This window comes from Cetorhinus maximus, chromosome 22 (genome assembly GCF_964194155.1).
Source record: "Cetorhinus maximus chromosome 22, sCetMax3.hap1.1, whole genome shotgun sequence".
Lineage (NCBI taxonomy): Eukaryota > Metazoa > Chordata > Chondrichthyes > Lamniformes > Cetorhinidae > Cetorhinus > Cetorhinus maximus.
In genome coordinates this window covers 18,434,078-18,457,210 of record NC_135900.1, presented here as the reverse complement: position 1 = coordinate 18,457,210, position 23,133 = coordinate 18,434,078, and the positions used below count along the sequence as shown (strand labels likewise).

At 43.4% G+C, this 23,133-nt stretch overlaps 1 protein-coding gene across 4 annotated transcripts in view; it reads left to right on the top strand.

The window, feature by feature from the left end:
* The window catches only part of tmem117 (transmembrane protein 117), a 383,404-nt gene that overhangs the window by 89,111 nt on the left and 271,160 nt on the right, over positions 1–23,133 (top strand). For all 4 annotated transcript variants that reach the window (XM_078567892.1, XM_078567889.1, XM_078567890.1 and 1 more), the window contains one exon: positions 12,799–12,931. In XM_078567892.1, the coding sequence (XP_078424018.1) occupies positions 12,799–12,931 (133 nt within the window). The remainder of the gene's footprint in view (positions 1–12,798; positions 12,932–23,133) is intronic.

Genomic DNA, 23,133 nt, shown 5'->3' with positions numbered 1-23,133 from the left:
TTAAGCTGGATACTGACTCATTCAGGGGTGTTAATGGCTGGGACATTACAGAAACTAATCATCCCAGCCGTGAAACAAAAGCAATCATTGGTTCAAACATCAGACAAACAAACCCTTTCTGAAATCAGTATGGGGAGAGAGAGGTCTTGTGACTCAAGTAACTGTTTTAAAATCTCTTTGCACAAACTGCTAAAGACAGAAGCAGTTAGTAGTCTGGAAAAGCTGCCAATGAAGCAGGAAGGAACTCCCTTCTCTCCTCTCCCACATTAAAACCATATCTCTTACAGTTTAAAAATCCAGCACGGAGATAGTGAATTTTCCATTGAAAGGAACCTCAGGTGCAAAACTCATCGACTCCTGAAAGGGATGGATTGCGGATTAAAAATAAATTGTCTTTGGCAATTGCAGTTGCATGGACTTCAACTTCCGGAATCTAAAGGAACTTGGAAGAGTTTCTGTCACAGCCACAGTGACCTACCAAGGACTCATAAACAGTGAACTCTCAAGACTTTTATCTTTCAGCATTGAACTTTAATTTGGCTAAGAAAGTAACTACCTACAATATAACTTGTAAATTTTGCATGTTTGTTTGTGTGTGAATGTGGGTCGCTAAAGTTCGAGAAGTGTGGGTTTACCTTTTTAATTATTTTGCTATCTCGACCTGGGTGGGTTTTTAACTCCATAAAAACTAAATCCCCTTTTTGTTTCAAATCTCAAGAAAGACTGTCAGACTCTTTGCAATCAGTGCGTAAATGGTTAAATACAGACATTGAGAAAATCCCTTCACCCTTCTAAATTCACAAAAAATCCTGTTCCAGTCTGGGTTGGTGATGGTATCAGAGGGGAATTATATTTTACCCCACCTCACGTGGTCGTAACAGTATGCATGCATGTTGTGCTACATGTCCTCTTATCTTTCATTTGAACTACTTCAATCCTGTCATTGCTGAGAAAGGCTGGGGTATTCTCAGGATTGTATTTTCCCCATCAATTTATATGCAGTGGAGCAGATGTTGCCCTCTTGAATTTTGCATGCCACACATTACTGGTCTATGCTTGTTACATTAGGAAGATTTTTTTTGCATTGGAAGCATTGCTGCTGTACTGACCTTTCCCTTTAAAAGAATACTAACATTACATTTGTAAGTATTTTGGATCAATCCAGTGGGCCCGTGTTCAGATAATTTTATTTCTCTCGTGTCTCCAAACACTGATAGGGACCAATTTAACCGTGACCATTTTTCGAAAGCTGTTTCTTATTATTTGGGTGCTAAAATGATGCGTTGTTTTTTAGGTATGTGATTTAATTCATGACAAAAATAAAATAAAAGTAAATGAACAATTTGGTCAATATCCTTCATTAATTTTGGGATATGTAACTCAACAATCTTAAAATGCAGATTCCTCCCTTCCTATTCCACCAAATATTTTCTGTATTTCTTGGCTATCTAATGCATTTTGTGATGCTCTCCAAATGCATATTGCTTATTGGGAACCACATTTGACTCTCTACTCACAACTATTATTTCTTTAGTGCTTGCTGAACATTACAAGTAGATACTCCAGCAGTACAGGCTGATTACCATAGCACTTGACTCCATTCGGCATGTTGGGACATGAAAATTTTATTGACGAGAACTGTCAAAGATCGTTAATGTGCTGCTCTGCACTCGTTTAAAAAAAAGTTATTCAGAGGATGTGGGCTTTGCTGGCTGGGCCAGCATTTATTGCCCATCTCTCGTTGCCCTTGATGAGTTGCCTTCTTGAACCGCTGCAGCCCATGTGATGTAGGTGCACCCACATATCAGCCATCAATGTGTACTGATATTAGCCACCTTGTACAGGTAGTATCGTGATTGTTTTGAAAGAAGAAGATTATCTTATTTGGAAAAACGCGCAAATGAAAAATACTCTATCGGTAAAAATATAAAACCATTACGACAAATAATCAAACACCCTGAGACAGATGAAACACCTGTGTCAATCAGCCAGAGCGTAAGCAAAATGAATAAAAATCCTGACTAAATACTCACCCAGTTCAGTATTACCATAACTGCTGAAGGAGCATAATAAAGAGGGATTACCTTTGTGCCCGCATGCTTACAACCTTACATAATATTTCTTATGTTTGCTTTAGAGGTTGTCTCTGCCTTGTGCCATGCTTTTTGAGTTCAGTCAAAATTCTTTCTCTTTCTCTGCCTTACTTTTGTCACACTATGACACAATGCAAAATCTCCCCCGCCACACAATGCATTGCAGCTCAACAAAGTTAAGATGCAAATGCCTTTTGTAAAGAACTTACTTTTTATTTTTCTTGGACTGTGGCTTTAAAATTGGACTATAGCTTTAAAGAACTACCATGGCTGCAGTTGAAAGACATGTCCACTAATGCAGGATGAGGAATATCTACAATGTTCCTATCCTGGAACATAGGGCTCCATAAGAGAACAGGATGGTGCCGGAAAGGGGTCCTGGACTAAGGGGAACTGCCTGATGACAGCATTTTAATTGGCTCCTGACTAGGTGACCAGGGTTTTTTGTGTGGTAACAGTGCAAGCAGAACAGCTCCTAGCCTGAAAAGAGGGACGACCTGAAACCTCTCTCTCTCCTGTGTTTGTAAGATTCCAGCAATTCTGCCATAATAGTTAGCTGGCTATCCTTCACATCTCTGTAACCTGCTTTCTCTGAAAACCCCTGTCAAGAGGAAAAGGGGAAAACTCACCAGTAGAGACATTGAAAAGCAAGTTTTTCAACCAGTGAACCACAGACTGAAAGTACTGGGAGACCACCTCATGTCACCAACAACAAACTGCAAGGAATTTGGAAGATATCAATCAAAGTCAACCCATCTAATCCTGTACTTTGGATTGGTGCTATTGAACTGTTTTATCTCACCCTTAAAATTCATGTTTTGTGTGTCTTATCTGTGTGTGTGTGTGTGTGTGTGTGTGTGTTTGTGTATAGGGGTTTAAGAAGAGGTAGAGTTTAAGTTATTGAGTTAGAAGTTAGCAGTTCATATTTCTTTCTTTTGCCACTAATTAAAGACAATTTGTTCAATAAACAGTTAGTTACTTATTAAGTTTACAAACCTGGTGCTCATATTCTGTTAAACTAAATTAAACAGTTAGGTAGAATTGGGGCAATTTGGTGGTTTGGTCAAACGTTTCACACTTGTCGCGGCTCAGGGAACAGTGGGGCTCGATATTACAGCGCACTATTCCCCAGTGAATTGTGACACATTCCTCAGCCACTGAACTTTATACCTCTTAAAATAAAGCTCATTACTTAAAACATGTAAAGTTCATAGAAAAAGGTATCAATTTTCACTAAACTTAGCAGTTTGGAATCCCCAGTGGCTCTCCAAACCTATTGGATTGTATCTCTCTCCTTTCTTCCATCTGCCCTTTCCTTGCTTCGTGATTTCCTGCCAGTTGAATTTCCACAATAGTAGACCATTTGATGCCAACCCTCATGGCATGTTCTTTGCAGATTCTTATCCATTATTCTGACGAACCATTGACAGTCCAAGGCTTCAATGAATACTCAAAGGATCTGGTTTGTCTCTTTCTATTTCAAAAGAAAACATTGCTACAACTGTGAGTGGTGGCGGTTTTGTTTTGGAATTGTTTTAGATGTAAAAAATATATAGGAGAGATATGTTATATGGATATGACCTCAAGGTGCACATTATTGGAGGCAGTGCCCAGTGTACCAGTGAAGAAAATTATCTTATTACACTGGGAAGGAGAGAGGTTGGGAGTGGTGGGGGAGGAGGTGGGGATGCTTTCTAAGGCCAGAATTTTTCCCTCGTCGGGCGGGCTCGGTGAGAGTGGGTGGGGGCGGTCGGGAGGCTGACTGCTGCCCGCGATCGGCTCTGGACCGCGATTTCACGTAGGCGGGCCAATTAAAGCCCGCCCTGCGCGTATCGCGAGCAGCAGTGCTGAGCGCTACCTGTGCTCGCGGGGGGAAGGAGGGAGAGTGGGGCTGGTGTGCAGTTCGCGCATATGTGTGAAAGAGCGCTTCCATCTCCCTGAGGCACGGAGCTGCTTCAGGGAGATTGAAGCGCTTTTTAAAAAAATGATAAAGACAGTAAAAATTTAAAAAAACATGTCCCCTCATGTGACTCTGGGACATGTTTTTAATTCCAAAATAAAGTTTTTATTTAATGTTTATTTGCTTTGGGAAACCTCATCCCATCCGTGGATGAGGTTTCCTAAAAAATGTTAAGGCCGCTTGGCCTTTTTGCCTGCCCGCCAACCGTAAGGTTGGACAGGCAGCATAAATTTGATTTGAATTAGCTTGTTGATGGCCTTAATAGGCCTTTCAATTATCGGCGGGCGTGCAACCGACTCTGGCGCATGCCTGCTGAATGAAATATTACGCAAACTGCGCCATGACGTCAGGATGCACGCCCGACATCATCGCGCGTCATTTTACACTCGGGCGTGTCAGGCATGCGCCCACACGCCGAATGTAAAATTCTGCCCTGTATCTTTTGGGAGAAGGAGTAATGATTGATGTTGAAATAGGGGCTCAATTCCCTCTACCAAAGCTTGCATTTTTTTAATCAGCGACAAAGATATATTTGAGAGTGACTTTGGATGATTTCTCTGCCAATCTTTCTTCTTCAAGTAGTTAAGAGTCTGCAGTCTTATTTTACTTTCCTCTCGTTAGTGTGTCAGTTGAAGTCAGTAATATGCCATGTCAGAAATTATGGAAGCAAACCTGGATTAACTATACCAGCATGACATGCCACAACCACCTGATTATATTGTCACAGCAGTAATAAGTGTATTTAACTCAATCTTAGAATTATAGATTTAGAATGATGCGGCACAGAAGGAGGCCATTCAGCCCATTCATAATTGTGCCATCTCTCCGAAAGTGCTTCTGAAAGTTATTATTGAATCTGCCACCATTTCAGGCAGTGCATTGCAAATCATCGTAGCTTAAAGTTAAATTCTTTTTCCTCCATGCTGCTTCTGGGTCCTTTGCCAATGACCTTCAATCTCTGTCCTCCAGTCATTGACTCTTCTGCATTGGGAGCAGTTTCTCCATATTTACTCTATCAGAATCCTTCAAGATTTTGCACACGTCTATCACATTTCCCCTTGACCTTCTCTGCTTTTACAGAGAATGACCTCAGTTTTCTAGTTCCTCCGCATTTCTGAAGCTTTTCATTGCTGATACCATTCATATAAATTTCCTCTTCATCATCCCTAAGGCTTTGCTTTCCTTCCTAAAGTGTGGTGCCCGCAATTAAGCTGGGGCCTAACCAAGGTTTTTGCAAAGGTTTGGTACAATTTCCCTATTTTTGTACTCTATGCCTCTATTTATATAGCCAACCATTAACATGCCTTTTTAGCAGACTTCTCAACCTTCTCTGCACCCATGGCTGTAATAACTGCTTATTATAGTCAAATATTGAATTCAAACATCGTTGTCTAGCAACCGCTGTTCTAAGACCTTGTGCAAATAATACACATATGCCATCGGCTCACAGAGGTGATTAACTATCTTTGCAGGCAAGAAAAGATAATTTATTCAACTTCTGACATAAAGTTGCTGCAGGCATTTTGGATGGGGTATGTGGAATAAAGGTGTTTCTTTAAGTTGATTGTTGGAGCTGCAAAGAAAAACAAGGTTAGACGAATCTTCATTAGATTCTTTGTAAAGAAAGAAGTGCATTCATAAAGCTCCTCGTCACATTTTTGGGATGTCCCAGTTAATTATTTTTTTAGAGTGCAGTCACTGTACTGTCAACACAATTGACAACCTCCATGATTGTACAGTCAAGTCCCCACAGCAGCAAATAAGTGAATGCCTAGATACTATTTTCAATGGTGCTGTTTGAGTGCAGAATGTTGGTATGGAAAACACCCTGCCTTCCTTCAAATAGTTCTGCCTAGAAAGTACACCTGGATGATAGGGATAAGTTGCTCTGGCTCTTGGACCGGATTTTGTTTTCTTGTAACTTGATGGATATCCTAAAATTCAAAAATGTTGTACAGAGGTCATTTTATGTAATTCTGGCTGGGAATCAGACCAATAAGTATATTAAAAGAAAACAAGGGCAGAATTTAATCGTCGCAGAAGTGGGCCTGTCCACCAGCTGGTAAACCATAAAGGCTGTTCCAGGCCCCCTGACCTAATTTAATGCCAATCAGGCACTTAGCTGGTTGGTGACGGGGTCCTTGGCGTCTTCTGGGTGAATTGTCCTGCCTCAGAGAGCTGCCGGCCAATCAGAAGCTGACAGCTCTCTAGGGCTACCAGTGTCACTGGGAGTGCTGGCCACTGCCGGTACTGCAGAACGCCCAGGTTGCAGTCCATTTCTCGAGCCCTGGAGGAAAGATAGGTGCGGCAGGCTCAATGGGGCCAGACAGGAATGCTCTCGAGAGTGGGGGCTTGGTGCAGGAGGGTCAGCTTATAGGACACGCCGGGGTCTTCATGCGTGGGTGGCTCTTGTTGCCACCCAGTCTCTTCATTGGGCACAGGCTATCCAAGTAGCCTTACATGTTGGCCACATGGTGTGGCCCCTGCCCGAGGCCTTTAAGTTGTCTTCTCCTTAGGCAGACCCTCGGGAGCAAGGATCACTTGTTTCCACTGCGGTCTGAGATAACTGATAAGTCCAGTACATGATCTGCAGCCTCTGCCACATGAGGTCCAGGTGGTGCTTAAGTGGTCGGGTAGTTGAGTTGTTAGGAGGTTTGTGGACTCTCTCCAATACCTTGACCTTGCCTCTGCATGTTCCCGATGAAGTCTCTCGATGTGTTTGGTACCAACCCGAAAGAATCTTCTCTATTTTGGTTGGTCACAAGCCAGGGTCTCCCATGAGTTGACGGGGATGTTTCACCTCTTCAAGGATGCTTTGAAGTGTTTCCGCTGTCCTCCTTAGATTCTACTGATGCAAGTGAATCCCTGGTAGACCAGTTGCTTTGGGAGTCTGGTTTCAGGCATAAGAACGACATGTCCTGCCCAGCAGAGCTGGCTTTTAGTGATCATCACCTTGACGTTGAGCTTGTTGGCTTGAGAAAGGATTCTACTGTTGGACTACCTTTCTTGCCACTGGATTTGGAGGATCTTGTGAAGGCTCCTCTGGTGGTATTTCTCCAGTACTTTGAAGTGCCTGCTGTCGGTTGTCCAAGTCTCTGAAGCATATAGGAACACAGGGATCATTGCTGCCTGGTAAATCACAACCTTAGTCTAGGGTTTGAGATCATGGTCCTGAAATATTCTTCCTGAATTGGAATTGGCCGATGGCTGAGCAAGCACAATGGAGGCGATGATAAATTTTGTCGTTTATGTCTGTCTTTGTCAAGAGGAGCCTCACAAGATATGGAAAATGGTCCATTTTGCTGTTGATCTTAATTGATGATGGGAGGTGTGCTGTGGGAACAGGATGGAAGAGAACTTTAGTTTTCCAGATGTTTAGCGAAAAGCTTATTTTCAAAGATCCTTTGGAGAATGAAGCAACTGGAGCAAAGTTTTGAGTGAGTGCACGTAGACACGTCATCTGCATACTGGAGTTCAGTGATTGAGATTGGAATGACTTTGGTTTTGGATTGAAGGTGACATATGTTCTCATTTGTTCTGTAAACTATCTGTAAACTAAATGGCCGCTTATGGGCTTCAATTGACCTCTGGAGTGGGAAAGCTATCCTCAACCCTTGACTAAATATGGGGGTGTTGGGAAGCTGACAGAGTCTCCACTCCACACCTCCCTACCCAATTATATGGCCCCCCTGCCTCCTAATGCATGTCCGGAGAGAGCATTAAATTCTGCCCTTAGCTGTTTGCTTCTATATATTGTTTTTAAAATTTAATTAAAGTGGCTTGTATATGTAGACTTTCAAAAGATAAAGTGCCACATACTAGTCCCTAGGAATAAAGAGACAGTGGCTGCGTGGATATGAAATTGGTTAAGGGATAGAACGCAGATAATAGTGATGAACAATTGTTTTTCAGACTGGAGGGAAGTGTGCAGTGGTGTCCCTAGTGGCTGATGTTGGCACCATTGCTCTTTGATATATATTAACAATCAGGACTTGGGTATACAGTGCATAATTTCAAAGCTCGCAGATGGCATGAAACTCTGAAATGTAATAAACAAATGAAGTATAGTAACAGGCCCTAAGAGGACATAGACATACTGGTTAAATGGCAGACACAAGGCTGATGAAATTTAATGCACGGAAATGTGAAGTGATCCATTTTGATAGGAATAATGAGGAGTGACAATATAAGCTAAATGGTACAATTTTAAAGGGTTGTAGAAATAGAGATCTTGGGGGTTTATTAAGTATTTGAAGGTGAGAGAATAAATTGAGAAGGCTGTTAAGCAGACCTATGAGATTCTATTATGCTCGAATCCATTATTAAGGAAGCAGTAGCAGGGCATTTAGAAAACTGTAATACAATCAAGCAGACATGGTTTTGAGAAAGAGAAATCATGTTTGACAAATTTATTAGAGTTCTTTAAGGATGTAGCAAACAGGGCAGATAAAGGAGTACCAGTAGATGCAGTGTACAGGGTTTCCAATAGCCTTTTGGTAAAGCTATAGGGGAGGTGATGGCATAGTGGTATTTTCACTGGACTAGTATTCCAGAGACCCACAGTAATGTCCTGGGGATCTGGGTTCAAATCCCACCATGGCAGATGGTGAAATTTAAATTCAATAAAAAATGAAATCCATTGCTGATTGTTGTAAAAACCCATCTGGTTCACTAATGCCCTTTAAGGAAGGAATCTGCTGTCCTTACCTAGTCTGGCCCACAGCAATGTGGTTGGCTCTTAAATGTACCATGAACAAGGGCAATTAGGGATGGGAAATAAATGCTGGCCTAGCCAGAGACACTTATGTCCCATGAATGAATGAAAAAAAGTAAGGTACTGCATAAGATAAAGAAATCATGGTGTTGGGGGTGAGAAATATTAGCATGGATAGAGGATTTGCAAGCTAACAAGAAACAGAGAGTTGGGATAAATGGGCTGTTTTCATGGTTGGTAGACTGTAACTAGTGGAGTGCTGCAGGGATCAGTGCTGGGGCCTCAACTATTGTAGCCAAATTTGCTGATGATGCAAAGATAGGCAGAAAATCAAATTGTGAGGAGGATACAAAGAGTCTGCAAAGGGATGTAGATAGGCTAAGTGAATGGACAAAAAATTTGACAGAAGGAGGAGAGTGTGGGGAAATGTGAGTTTGTTCACTTTGGCAGGAAAAATTGAAAAGCAGAATATTATTTAAATGAAGAGAGACTGAAGAATGCTTCAGTACAGAGGGATTTGGGTGTCCTTGTATATGAATCCCAAAAAATTAGAATGCAGCGACAGCAAGTGACTAGGAAGGCAAATGGAATGTTGTCCTTTATTGCAAGAGGGATGGAATATAAAAGTAGGGAAGTCTTACTACAACTGTGAAGGGCATTGGTGAGACCAAGGGTAGAATACTGTGTACAGTTTTGGGGCAGGATTTTCCCCCCGTTGGGGGTGAAGTTGAAGGGTGGGTGCGCACAGGTGCACTTCTGATCGGCGCCCCCGATTGGGGGCGTAGCGCCATTTTACGTGGGAGGGCCAATTAAGGCCCGCCCAGCGTGACGTCTGCACAGAAGCGCTATGTGCTCCCTGTGCGGGCAGGGTGGGTGGGGGGGAGTCCCAAAATCGAGAGTGAGCTCTTTCATGCATGCGCACGAAAGAGCGCACTCATCTCCCTGAGGCTAAGTGCAGCCTCAGGGAGATCGGCTCTAAATATCAAAAAGCTAAACATAGAAAAATAAAATTTCCCTAACATGTCCCCTCATGTGACACTGTCACGTGAGTTGGGACATGTCCATAAGTTTTACAAAAGCTTTATTAAAATTTTTAAAAACCTACATGAAACCTCATCCTGGTGACAGATGAATCACAGGAAACAAAACAAGATGCTGCATTTGATGACAATGATGACGATGATAATGAAAAATTAAAGCTTAAGGTTGGACGGGCAGGTCCTTTAATGACTTAATTGACTCTGTCAGTGGCCTCAATTGGCCATTGACAGGTCGGCGGGCGTGCAGATGATTTTGCTGCGCCCCCGCCTACCTGAAAATTTAAATGGGGCGCGGTGATGTTGGGAGTTCCGCCCGACGTCACCGCATGTCATTTTACATGTTGGCGAGTGGGCCTCACCCCCGCTCGCCGATGCATAAAATCCTGCCCTTGGTCTTCTTCCTTAAAGAGGGATATACATACATTGGAAGCAGTTCAGAGAAGGTTCACTGGACTGATTCCTAGGGATGAAGGGATTTCCTTAATTGGAAGGTTTGCTCAGGTTGGGCCTTGACTCACTGGAGCTTAGAAGAATGAGAGGTGATCTCATTGAAACGTGTAAGAATCTGAGGGGATTCTTGACAGGGTAAATGCTGAGAGGATGCTTTTCTTCATGGGGGAATCTAGAACTAGGGGCCACAGTTTAAAAATAAGGCATCTCCCATTGAAGATGGAGATGAGGAAGAATTTGTTCTCTGTGGGTCGTTAGTTTTTGGAATTCTTTTCCACAGAGAGCAGTGGAGGTTGGGTCATTGAATATTTTCAAGGCTGGGCTGGACAGGTTTTTGATGTACAAGCAAGTCAAGAGTTATAGGGGGCAGGCAGGAGAGTGGAATTAAGGCCACAGTCAGATCAGTCATGATTGTATTGAACGGTGGAGCAAGCTAGATGGGCCGAATCCTGCTCTGAAGATCTTATGACCTTATGATTCCTGATTTTATAAATAGAGGCGTAGAGTACAAAAGCAAGCAAGTTATGCCAAATCTCTATAATGGTTAGGCTTCAGCTTGAGTATTTTGGCCAACTTTGGGCACCACACTTTAGGAAGGAGGTCAAGGCTGTGGAGAGGTGGCAGATGAGATTTACGAGAAAGGTACCAAGAATGAAGTGCTTCAGTCATGTCGTGAGACTGGAGAAAATGGGGAGGTTTTCCCTAGAGCAGAAAAGGTTAAGGGGAGATTTGATAGAGTTGTTCAAAATCTCGAAGGATTTTGATAGAGTAAGTAAGGAGAGACTGCTTTCAGTGGCGGAAAGGTAGGTGGCCAGGGGACACAGATTTAATGAGATTGGTAGATGAACCCGAGGTTTTATGTGGAAACATCTTTTACATAGCAAGTTATGATCTGGAGTACGATACTTGACAGGATGGTGGAAGCAGATTCAAAAAATAGTTTCGAAAATGGCGTGTATAAAATAATTTGTTTAAGATATTGATCTCCAAACAGAGGCTAGAAGGTACCTATGTTACACTGTATTATGATTTTGTTAATCAATATTTCATAAACGCTTAGGGCAGGATATTGAGGTCAGAGAGCGGGGGGCGGGGCCCCTGGCGGACAACACGCTGGGTGGGCCTTAATTGGCCCTCCCACGTAAAATGGCGCACCAGCACGTGCCCGTTCCTGAACCTCCCCCCTGACGGGAAGAAAATTCTTCCCTTAGTGTAACTTTCCTGCTTTTGTACTTCAGTGCCTTTATTTATAAAGCCAAGGATCCTGTACATCCTTTTACTAGCCGTCTCAACTTATCCTGCTGCCTTCAATAACGCATTCGTGCACCCTCAGGTCTCCCTGCTCCTGCATCCCTTTGAAATGATACCATTTTGTTTATATCGTCTCTTCTCATTCTTCAAAAGGAATCACTTCACACTCAAGAGTGTTGAATTTCATCTGCCTTGTGTCTACCCATTTCACCAGTCCATCTATTTCCTCCTGAGGTCTGAGGTCTCTTACTATCTTTCCCATTGTTTCCTACATTTTTGAGTTTCTTTCATTTAAGGTATAAAGATATTGAAGCACAATAAGATGTTGAGACATAATTTGGCTTTAACAAGGTTTCGAGATGATCGATCTCGAATGACCTTGTGGTAACACTTGAGCAGTCCAGTTGCGCACCAACAAATGTCCTAACATTTCCAATCACAGTCTTGACTCGTACATTTTCAGTTCTTTTACAGGACCTTGAGCCTGCTTTGACTCCGTATGTCAATTAATTTCACAGTCTCAATCTAGCACTGACCTGATGTAGCTTAGACATTCCACAACAAGGTTAGATACAGAAAATAACGTTTACCACGCCATCCTACTATAAAGATGACATAACAATTTGAAGGCTTATGACATGGACATTTTGAGGACACGCTATTATTACAAAATTTAAGCAGCCTTTAAGTGAGGGTTGAGGATAGTCAACAGAAGGCCATTTTCTACAGGCAACCTTCATAATTGCTTTTCTTACAAATTAGACAAGCATTTGAAGCAGAAAAAGTTACAGGGCTATGAAGAAAGCAGGGAAGTGGGACTAATTGGATAGTTCTTCAGAGCTGGAACAGGCTTGATGGGCCGAATGACCGCCTCCTGCGCTTATCATTATAGGTTCTGAAGCTGTTGCGCTGTTTAACATTATGTAAGTAAAATTAGAAGACCTGTCAAAGTGAGAATAAATGTTGTGACTTTCCAAAGCTCATCTCTCTCTACATTGCACTCATGTTTGTGGGTCTGCTACACCCAAATAACAAATTATTCTAAACAGCTAGCTCTTTTTGAATAAAGACATTCTTCCTGATGTGTCTAAAATTATTTTTAATTGACATCCATTTTTCTCCTACTTTTCTGAGCTTATGGTTTTGTGATGTTATTGATTGCGGGAGAATTTATGTAAGAAGTAAGCTTATTAAAAAAAAACAGAGGCAGATCACCATAGTGTATGTTTAAAGGAAGAAATTTCTTGCATTGAAATGAAATAAGTTTGCCTTAAATTTTTCTTGCACTAGGTCAGTTACTTCGACTAAATATGTTCCGAAAAGATCATGGCTCCTGGATGGTGATGCTTTTTTCCACTATTCTCTTCCTGTTCATCTTCTCTCATATTTACAACCTGTGCCTCTTAATTGGTGGAAATATGAGGTAAGTTTGGCAGTTTTATATTTGATTCAATCACCCACAGTGAACTCAAATTACCTAAAATGCTGGATTAGCACTAAACAGAACACCATAGCAGTAGTGAGCTCCTTAGCTGATGCAAACCTATATTTAGACTTGAACAAAAACGCCTCTTACTGCAAATTGCAGAGGAAGCACTGGACATCAGGGTTGAAAATGGCAGCAACAGTACAAAAATGGAAATGGGGAAACCTCCCACAATATAAAGCAGCTACCTGCTTGCGTCTTCCATTTTGATTTTCATAGCCAACTTCAACCTTTTTAACAAGAACTTTAGTTTGTCCTTGCGTACAGGAAAGAAATAGATGGCTGAAAATAGATTATAATGGAGAATCTTAACATTCCTCTCCACCAACCCCACAACCTCCACTTTTTAGTTTAAAGCAGACAGCTTTTTCCGCCACTATTAATCAAAATCAGTCTAAACTGCAGAATATAAACCATTTAACATAAACAAATTATTTGTTTGGATTTTCCAGCCTGATGCCTATGATTTCGCTTTTTCGTAAATCATAAAGTGACAACTTAAGATTGTGATGAATGCTTTTGGTATATTTTATAGGGCATAGAGGGATTATTGAACTGTAGTTGCATCTAACTGCCTTCAGTGATTCTGAAACACTACACTGAACATGGATATAACACAACTGATACCCCTGATCATAATAACAAACAGAGCCCACCAGAGTGAGGGGGACATTGCATCTTTAACAGTTGTACTGCTATTACTTTGATCTGCTTTTAGACTTTATAAGGATAAAAAACTATTGTAGCATGATTGTTGTTAAAAGGTTGCTCACCTGAGTGGATTGTTAAGCATCATTATCGAGCAGCAAACCTTACTTTAAATCAACCAACGTCTTAAACATTCACTCCCTCCCACATTGATGCACTCTGGCCAGCTGTGTGTACTGTCTAACAAGATGCAAATCACCATCTGGACCTTCCAAAACCTCGCCCACCTAGAAGGACAACAGCAGCAGGCACGGAAACACTGCCACCTCCAAGATACCCCTCCAAGTTGCACACCATCCATAACTTGGAAGTATATCGCCGTTCCTTCATCATCGCAGGGTCAAAATCCTGGCAATCTTTCTCTAACGGCACTGTGGATGTACCTCCACAACACGAACTGCAGTGGTTCAGGAAGGCCACCCACCACCACTTTCTTAAGGGTACTTAGGAATGGGCAATAAATCCTGGCCTTGCCAGCGATGCCCATACCCTATGAATGAATAATTTAAAAAAAAATAAGGGGTATGTATAGTGGACCAAATTCAACTGAAAAGGGGTATAAATTGGATTTGGGTGGGAAATAGAGGCAAAAAGGACCAGTTTTGGGGTGGTGGTGGGGAGGCAGGGTTATGTCCTGCACCTCAAAACTACCTGGACCTGGATTTGACCCCAAGGTGAGGCAATTTTTTTCAGGCATTCCTGGGGGCCACCAAAAAAAACAGGTGTTAGGTTTCTGCCTGTTGGGCTGCCCTGGGCCTGCCTGCTCTGGATTTCAGGCAGTCGATGCAGCTTTACAAACAGACGCCACGACAAAGTGTGTTTTTCTTTTTTTAAAAAAAAAGTTTGTGTGGAGCCCACAAGAGCTAGAGCGCTCCACAATATTCCTGAGGCCCTCTGACCAAGCCCAATTGTCCCTCTCTCATTCCCCTTTCCTCCGTCCCCAGCTCTTGCCTGGCGCAAGTGGCCCAGATTGGATCCTTCAACGTGGGCGAGCTGCTTCTAGTGGCGTGGTAGGTGCCAGTCCGTCCACATTCATGAGGCTCAAGGCCCACTTTCGGTCATTCCTTGGGTCCTCAGATGGGGGCGCAAGGCTGCGACAGAAAAACATTTATTCTTCACGTGATATTTGTATCACCCTTAGCCTGTGCTATTGAGAAACTTGAGTCTGAGTTCAAATACCTCCTCTTCAGAATTAAACGCTTGGTGGCAATTCTGAGAATAGAAGCACTTTCAAATTTTAGAATTATTGGGATTCGTAAAAGCTGGCTTTTAAGATGTAAGCAATGCTTGCGTTTTTAATATAAGCCATAATTAAAGTACATTAAGAATGTTCACTGGAAAAACAATTATTGCAAAGCTGAAAAGGGGGTGTGGCCCATTTTTCAAAAGGCTACAGAGACACGGCAGAAGGTGCAAAAAAGATTCACAAGGATGATGCTAGAACTGTGAGATTATAAAGATAAGAAAAGGCAAATAGCAGGAAAGGGAAAGTCTGAGGGGGTGACCTAACAAAATTACGAAAGTGTTTGATTAGATAGGTGGAGAAATTGTTTCCACTTGTGTGGGAGCCCAAGGCTTAGAATCAGAAGCATAAGATAGTCTCCCAATAAATCCAATAGGGAATTCAGTAGGTGCTTCTTTACCCAAGGAGCGGTTAGAATCTGAAACTTGCTATCTCACATGAATCAGCTGAGGTGAATAGAATGGGAGCATTTACGGGGAAGGTAGACATGTACATGAAGGGGAAAGGAATAGAAGGATATGCTGATAGAGTTATATGAAGGATGGCGGACGCTGGTTCGAATGGAGCATTAATGCCAGCATAGGCCAATTGGGCCAAATGGCCTGTAAATTCTATCTATGTAATGTCCTCGTTGCTTAAATCAGGTATGGCCCAATAGATATGGAGCTCACATTCTAGTCTTTTCTTGCCTTTGCCATGAGATCAAAAGGGGGTAATTACGTGAAATACTCACTGAATTTGGCAGACAAGACCAATGGAGATGGAAAAACACAAATCATTACCTAGTATGAAGGCTCTCTGTTTACGCCTTTGAGGGCCACGGTCTGTTCAACTTCTCTGACAGCAACTGAGAAGGAGCCTCGAGCCCGCTTGTCAAGATTCTTTCGCAGGTAGTGACAAATGTTCGTTCTGGATTTGTATAGTTCTGCCCTGGAGTCTAAGTTCTGCTAAAACTTTGAGGGTCAGAATGTAATAAGCATCATTATCTGTGAATGTTGTGCCTTCAGAGAACAGAATAGATTCCAGCCGCCTCTGCATTTTTATATAATGGTCTATCAGAGAGTCTCATCAAAATTCCCAATTTTGTTTGCAGAACTTCTCCCGATTCTTGAACATCTGCTAACATCTTGAAAGAGTGTTATTTTTTCTCAAAATGGCTCATTTAAAAAGTATAAAAATCAGCCCATGATATTTGAATAATCACTGCGGCTAAAAGCAAATAGAGCCATCTTGCATCAGCAGTGGAAGTGAAATCCAGATATACCAACATCAAGCACAGGGTTCTCTGCAACAGAGTTTGAAAACACAAGCAACATAACTACTGTTGAATGCCTGAGAACATCAGTTGAGTCATCAGAAACTAAAGAACTTCCAACATTTCTGACCTAGAATTTTATAGCATAGAAGGAGGCCGTTCAGCCCTTTGTCCCGTGCTGGCTCTTTGAAAGAGCTGTCCGATGAATCCTACCCCACTTTGCCCTTTCTCCATAGCCTTAAAATTTTCCTTTTTCAAGTAGTTATCCAATTCCCTTTTGAAAGTTACTATTAAACCTGCTTTCAGGGAGTACATTCCCGATCGTAACAACTCACTGCATTTTTTTTTTAAAGCCTCCTCCTTATCTTCCCTCTGGTTCTTTTGCCAGCTACCTTAAACCTGTCTCCTCTAGTTACTGACCCTCCTGCTATTAGGAACAGTTTGCCCCTATGTATTTTATCGAAACCCTTCATAATGTTGACCTAGAATAAAAACAGCACTGCTGGAAGCAGTCCGGCTGAACAGGCAGCATCTGTGGAGGGAGAAACACAAGGATGACTGTCCAGGCCGAGGACCTTCCGTCAGTACTGGCTGGTGACTAATTCACTTCTTCTAACACTTGGCTAGCTCAGACTAATTTGCCCGAAGATCCAGTCCACTTTTTATTTTGTTGAAAAAAGTGCTAATTGCAAAGTCTGTTTCTGTACTACAGAATATCAGGTTCAGAGATGGGTTTGTAATACATGGTTGACATCAGTATGGCATGTAAAGCACACGGTGTGAATTCTGATGTCCCTTACTGGACCTGATTTTTTTTCTATATAAACAGAAAGGGCTTGCATTCATGTAGCACCTTTTAGGACTTCACGATGAACCAAATGTTTCACAGCCTATGAGGTACTTTCAAAATACAGTCTTTACAATATAGTGAAATGCAGCAGTAAATATGTGTGCAGCTAAGTCCCACAAGCTGCAATGAAATAATGACCAGACACTGATCCTCTTGCTATTAGAAACAGTTTTTCTCTATGTATTTTATCAAAACCCTTCATAATGTTGACCTGGATTATAAGTGCTATTTATTATATCTTATAAAATGATGTTGCTTGCAGGGTAAATGTTAATCATAAACACTGCGAGAACTTGGCTGTTCCTCTTTGAATAGTCCTATGAGGTCCTTTATGTCCACCTGAAAGGGCAAATGGGATTTCATTTCGATATCTCATTCAAAAGATGGGATCTCTGACAGTGTAACACTCCCTCACTGAGCTCAAACGTCTACCTTGATTTGTGTGTTCAAGTCTCCGCAGTTTGAACCCACAACCTTCTGATTTTAAGGTGGGACATGGTGTGGCAAATTTACGCAGAGATTTTTGTTTACTGGATTAGTGGTGAAGACTTGTTAAAGAACAGTTGCAATGATCGTCCTGTATTTTTCTTGCTGCATCCCCACCTTCTGTACATTGCCTGCAATACCAAACATCAGCACTAGGTGGTAGTCAAACATTTCGTTTAACGTTTCCTTTCCAGCTGCCAATTCAATTTCCAGGGCCAAATTTTCGGCTGGGTGTGGAGGCACATTTCAAAATGGGCGCACTTAGGCCTAGATTTTCGCCATGACAGAGAGCCTGTTTTCGCGGGGGGCAGGAATGGGGAGCAGGGTGCGTTTTAGGGAGGCAGCTGGCCATTTGAATCATCAGCTGCCCCCCTCAGTCTAGTTGGATTTTGGTAACCCAGGAGAGTGGAACCTGAAGTGTGCAAAGTAGACCCAATATGAGCAAGTCTGAACTTGGTGTATTTCTTTGGATGGCCAGGGGACCCCTTTGGACCCCTTCATTCACAGCCCCTGAAGTGACACAAAGCAAGTTCCAACAGTCCTAACCCAAGGGAGTGGGGGGGCGGGGGCCCTGGTGTCACAGGGTAATTGTTTTTGCCCCCACTGACTCGTGCACCCGGGTGCCAGGAAGAACTTTGTGCTGGTGAAGGGCGCTTAGCGTTCCATGTGAATGAATGATGGGTATGGCACCCTCGGCACATAGAGGCCGTAGCTGCCAGTCACCGTGAGCAGCCAGAGGCCAGGGGGAGGGCAGAAGGTCAGGAGGGAGAGGCTGCTGCCCGCGCACCAGGGAGGAGGAGGAGGAGGAGGAGGAGGCAGGACAACCAGGTACTACCCTGCGGGAAGGGTGTACAGACCTAGGACATCCTAACTCAATATGACAGAGAACCAGTGCCGAAGGAGAGGCTAAACCGTGAGGTGGGTGATGGACAAGTATCGCATGGTCCAGCAGCAACTCGGTCCACTATCCGATGCCCTGCCAGTGGCTGTGAAGGTAACCGTTGCTTTCACCTTTCTATGCCTCAGGATCTTTCCAGGCTTCATCAGGAGATCTGCCTGGCATATCCCAGTCAGCAACACACAGCTGCAGTAAGGATGTATCTAATGCCCTAAAACATCAATGAGTTTGTCTCAGTCACATTAATATGGCTGAAACCCTCGACATCACTGCTTGTGTGTGGGGGATCACATTAATTTCCCTGTACGTTTGGCATGTCAGACACAGAGAACCACGGCCTTTGCCTAATTAGCAGGCTTCCCTCAGGCGCAGGGTGTTATTGATTACACCCCTGTTACTGTAAATACCCCAACTCAACATGTGGACACCATTGTCAACCAGAAGTCCTTCCACTCAATGTCCAGGTGGATTGTGACCACCACAAGGTCTCCCTTCATGTGTGTGCAAGGTTCCCCGGCAGTTGCCATGACTCTTTTATATTAAGGAATTCCCAACTCCCTCAACTGTTACAACCACCAAAGCAGATCCGTGGTTGGCTTCTAGGGAATGAGAGCTTGGATAATGACCCTCTTTAGGAACCTACCAATGGAGGCAGAGCACAACTATAACAGCAGCCTGGTCATCCCAGGGAGTACCATCAAGCAGGCAATTGGCATTTTAAAGATGGGCTTCAGGTGCCTTGACCACTCAGGTGGAGCTCTGCAATATGCCCCAGGTATCAAGAATAGTAGTGGTGTGCTGCATGCTGCACAATATTGCGCAGCGGAGGGGCCTACAAATCGATGATGATGACACCATGAGCTCCAGCCTCTGAGGAAGAGGAAGATGAGGAGGAGGAGGAGGAAGCCCCTGTCCACTCGGAAGATCTTGAAACGGGTGAGGGTGAGGAGGCACCAGTGGCAGAGCAGCTGGAAGGCATGGCCATGTAGCTAGGGCTGACCCTATGCAGGAGAGGATCAATGTCAGAGGGGTCCTTGTGCAAAATAGATTCTCATAGGGCCCTCCGATATCACATTTGCCATCAGCCAGACTCAGGTAATATACTTCCACCTAGAGAACCCTGTACATCAACTCCACAGTTACTCAAGAGACTGCCCATCCCCCACAAGGGAGAGAGTAAACATCAATGAGTTGGACTCAGTCACATTCATATGGCTGAGATCCTCACCATCAAAGCCAAGGGCCTCATTATATTGCAAACAAACATGGTAATAAGTCATTCACAACCTGATTCCCTCACATGAATGCCAATGACTAAATGAGGGGCCCCTGCTGCCAAATTGCCCAAATCAAACCATGTCCACAATAAGGAGAATGACACGACGTCAGACTTCAAACCCAGTGCATGCTGATAGGGTTGTATGTTGGAGCGCACATGCAGATAAGGCACCTTGTGCATGAAGAGCCGATAACTGTGCAACAACTGCTCTTTGAAAGAACTTGCACACCATCCATTCCGGCCAACATTGCAACATTCCTGGCTTCCATTCACCCCTGCTCACTGCACAAAGCACATCCTGAGACACCTGAAGTGGATGGGATAATGAGCACGGCACTTTTCACCCTTCGTTCGCCCACTCAGTTTTGGCAGCTAACTAAATGACTGCAAAATACCTGTACCCGGCAGCGGCGGTAAGACGATGCCACCTCCATGGCTACTATGTCTTGAGAATCCACTCCGTGGTTTCAGTGGTTCAGTAGAGTACACTTTGATTAGGCAGCAACAATGACAATTCTCCCTCAGGGAAAGCCCATGAAGCCATCTGTTCCAGGGCCGGCCGAGAGTTAGATAACATTTACAGCTATGACACTCACCCGACATGGCAATCATGTCTCCTCCAAGGCACAGGGACTTCACCATCGACGGCCAACCTCTCAAATGGGCCTTGCTGAAGGCCCGCCTTTTACCTGCGGCCGAGTTGTTCAACCCGTGGTAGGCCCGCCTCTGACCCCCTAACTACTTCCGGGGCGGCCTGCCTGACCCCTATTCTAGCCAACTCCTCCCAGGCTTGAAAATCGCAAGGTCGGGCAGCCATTTTTAAAGGTTGGTTTCGCGAAGCTGGGAGTTTGTCCGCCTTCTGTGCACCCGACCCGGGAGTCAAAATCTGGACCTTAGTTATCTCCTTGGAGGAAATGCGGTTTTCCTCCACGTTCCTGACCGGACACCATTTTCATCGGGCCTTTTTGCAGGTCGGGAATGTCTAATGTGCAAAATTGTACACCCGCCCCCCACTCCCCCCCGTCACCGGTGACATTGGGTTTCCATTTTAAATGATGGGGGCGTGAAAATCGGATTTCCTCCCGCACACCGTTTTTGTCAGGTGACATGGCATTTTGGAAGCCCATTAAAAGGATTCCAGGTTTGAGAGTTTGTGAATAAAATGGAAAGCCTGCTGAGAGTCTGGAACATTCTAAAAGCCCTCTCCATCCTATAAGCAGAATATAGGGAGTTAGGAAGTAAGTTGAAAAGTAGGACCCCAAAGGTAGTGATCTCAGGATTACTACCAGTGCCACGTGCTAGTCAGGGTAGAAATAGCAGGATATATCGGGTGAATACGTGGCTGAAGAGATGGTGTGAAGAGGAGGGTTTCAGTTTCCTGGGGCATTGGGACCGGTTCTGGGGGAGGTGGGACTAGTACAAACTGGACTGGTTACACCTGGGCAGGACCGGGACTGATTTCCCAGGGGGAGTATTTGCTAGAGTGGTTGGGGAGGGTTTAAACTCAAATGGTAGGGGGATGGGAATCTATGCAAAGAGTCAGAGGAGGGGGAATCAAGGACCAGAACAAAAGACAGAAAGCGGAATAAGAAAAGTGATAGGCAGAGAAATCAAGGGCAAGAATCAACCAGGGCCTCAGTGAAAAATAGTGGGAACGGGACAAGTAATGTTAAAAAGACAAGCCTTAAGGCTTTGTGCCTTAACGCAAGGAGCATTCGCAATAAAGTGGATGAATTAACTGCGCAAATAGATGTAAACAGATATGATATAGTCGGGATTACGGAGACATGGCTGCAGGGTGACCAGGGATGGGAACTGAACATTCAGTATTTAGGAAGGACAGACAGAAAGGAAAAGGTGGTGGAGTTGCATTGCTGGTTAAAGAGGAAATTAACGCAATAGTGAGGAAAGATATTAGGTCCGACGATGTGGAACCTGTATGGGTAGGGCTGAGAAACACTAAAGGGCAAAAAACATTAGTGGGGGTTATATATAGACCCTTAAACTGTAGTGGTGATGTTGGGAATGGCATTAAACAGGAAACTAGAGATGCATGTAATAAAGGAACAACTGTAATTATGGGTGACTTTAATCTGCATATAGATTGGGCAAATCAAATTAGTAACAATACCGTAGAGGAGGAATTCCTGGAGTGTATACGGGATTTTTTTTGGACCAACACATTGAGGGACCAACGAGAGAACAGGCCATCCTTGATTGGGTGTTGTGTAATGAGAAAGGAATAATTGGCAATCTAGTTGTGCGAGGCCCCTAGTATGATAGAATTCTTCATCAAGATGGAGAGTGACGTAGCTGATTCTGAGAGTAGGGTCCTGAATCTTAATAAAGGAAACTACGATGGTATGAGGTGCGAGTTGGCTATGGATTGGGAAACGTTACTTAAAGGGATGACAGTGTTTAGGCAATGGCAAACATTCAAAGAGCGCATGGGTGAACTGCAAGAATTGTTTATTCCTGTCTGGCGCAAAAGTAAAACAGGAAAGGTGGCCAAACCATGGCTTACAAGGGAAATTAGAAATAGTATTAGATCCAAGGAAGAGGCATATAAATTGGCCAGAAAAAACAACAGACCTGAGGATTGGGAGCAGTTTAGAATTCAGCAAAGGAGGACCAAGGCATTGATTAAGAAGGAGAAAATAGAGTACGAGAGTAAGCTTATGGGGAACATAAAAACTGACTGTAAAAGTTTCTATAGGTATGTGAAAAGAAAAAGATTGGCGAAGACAAATGTAAGTCCCTTACAGTCAGAAACAGGGGAATTTATAATGGGGAACAAAGAAATGGCTGACTAACTAAATACATACTTTGGTTCTGTCTTCACAAAGGAGGACACAAATAACATACCAGAAATGTTGGGGAACACAGGGTTTAGTGAGAGAGAGGAACTGAAAGAAATCAGTATTAGTAGGGAAATGGTGTTGGGGAAATTGATGGAATTGAAGGCCAATAAATCCCCAGGGCCTGATGATCTACATCCCAGAGTACTTAAGGAAGTGGCTCTAGAAATAATTGATGCATTGGTGGTCATCTTCTGAGATTCTATAGACTCTGGAACAGTTCCTACCGATTGGAGGGTAGCTAATGTAAAAAGGGAGGTAGAGAGAAAACAGGGAATTATAGACCAGTCAGCCTGACGTCGGTAGTGGGGAAAATTCTAGAGTCCATTATAAAAGATTTAATAGCTGAGCACATGGAAAACAGTGGCAGAATCGGACAGAGTCGGCAAGGATTTATGAAAGGGAAATCATGCTTGACAAATCTACTGGAATTTTTCGACTAACTGTAACTAGTAGAGTTGATAAGGGGGAGCCAGTGGATGTATGTGGTTTATTTGGACTTTCAGAAGGCTTTCGACAAAGTCCCACAAAAGAGATTGGCGTGTAAAATTAAAGCGCATGG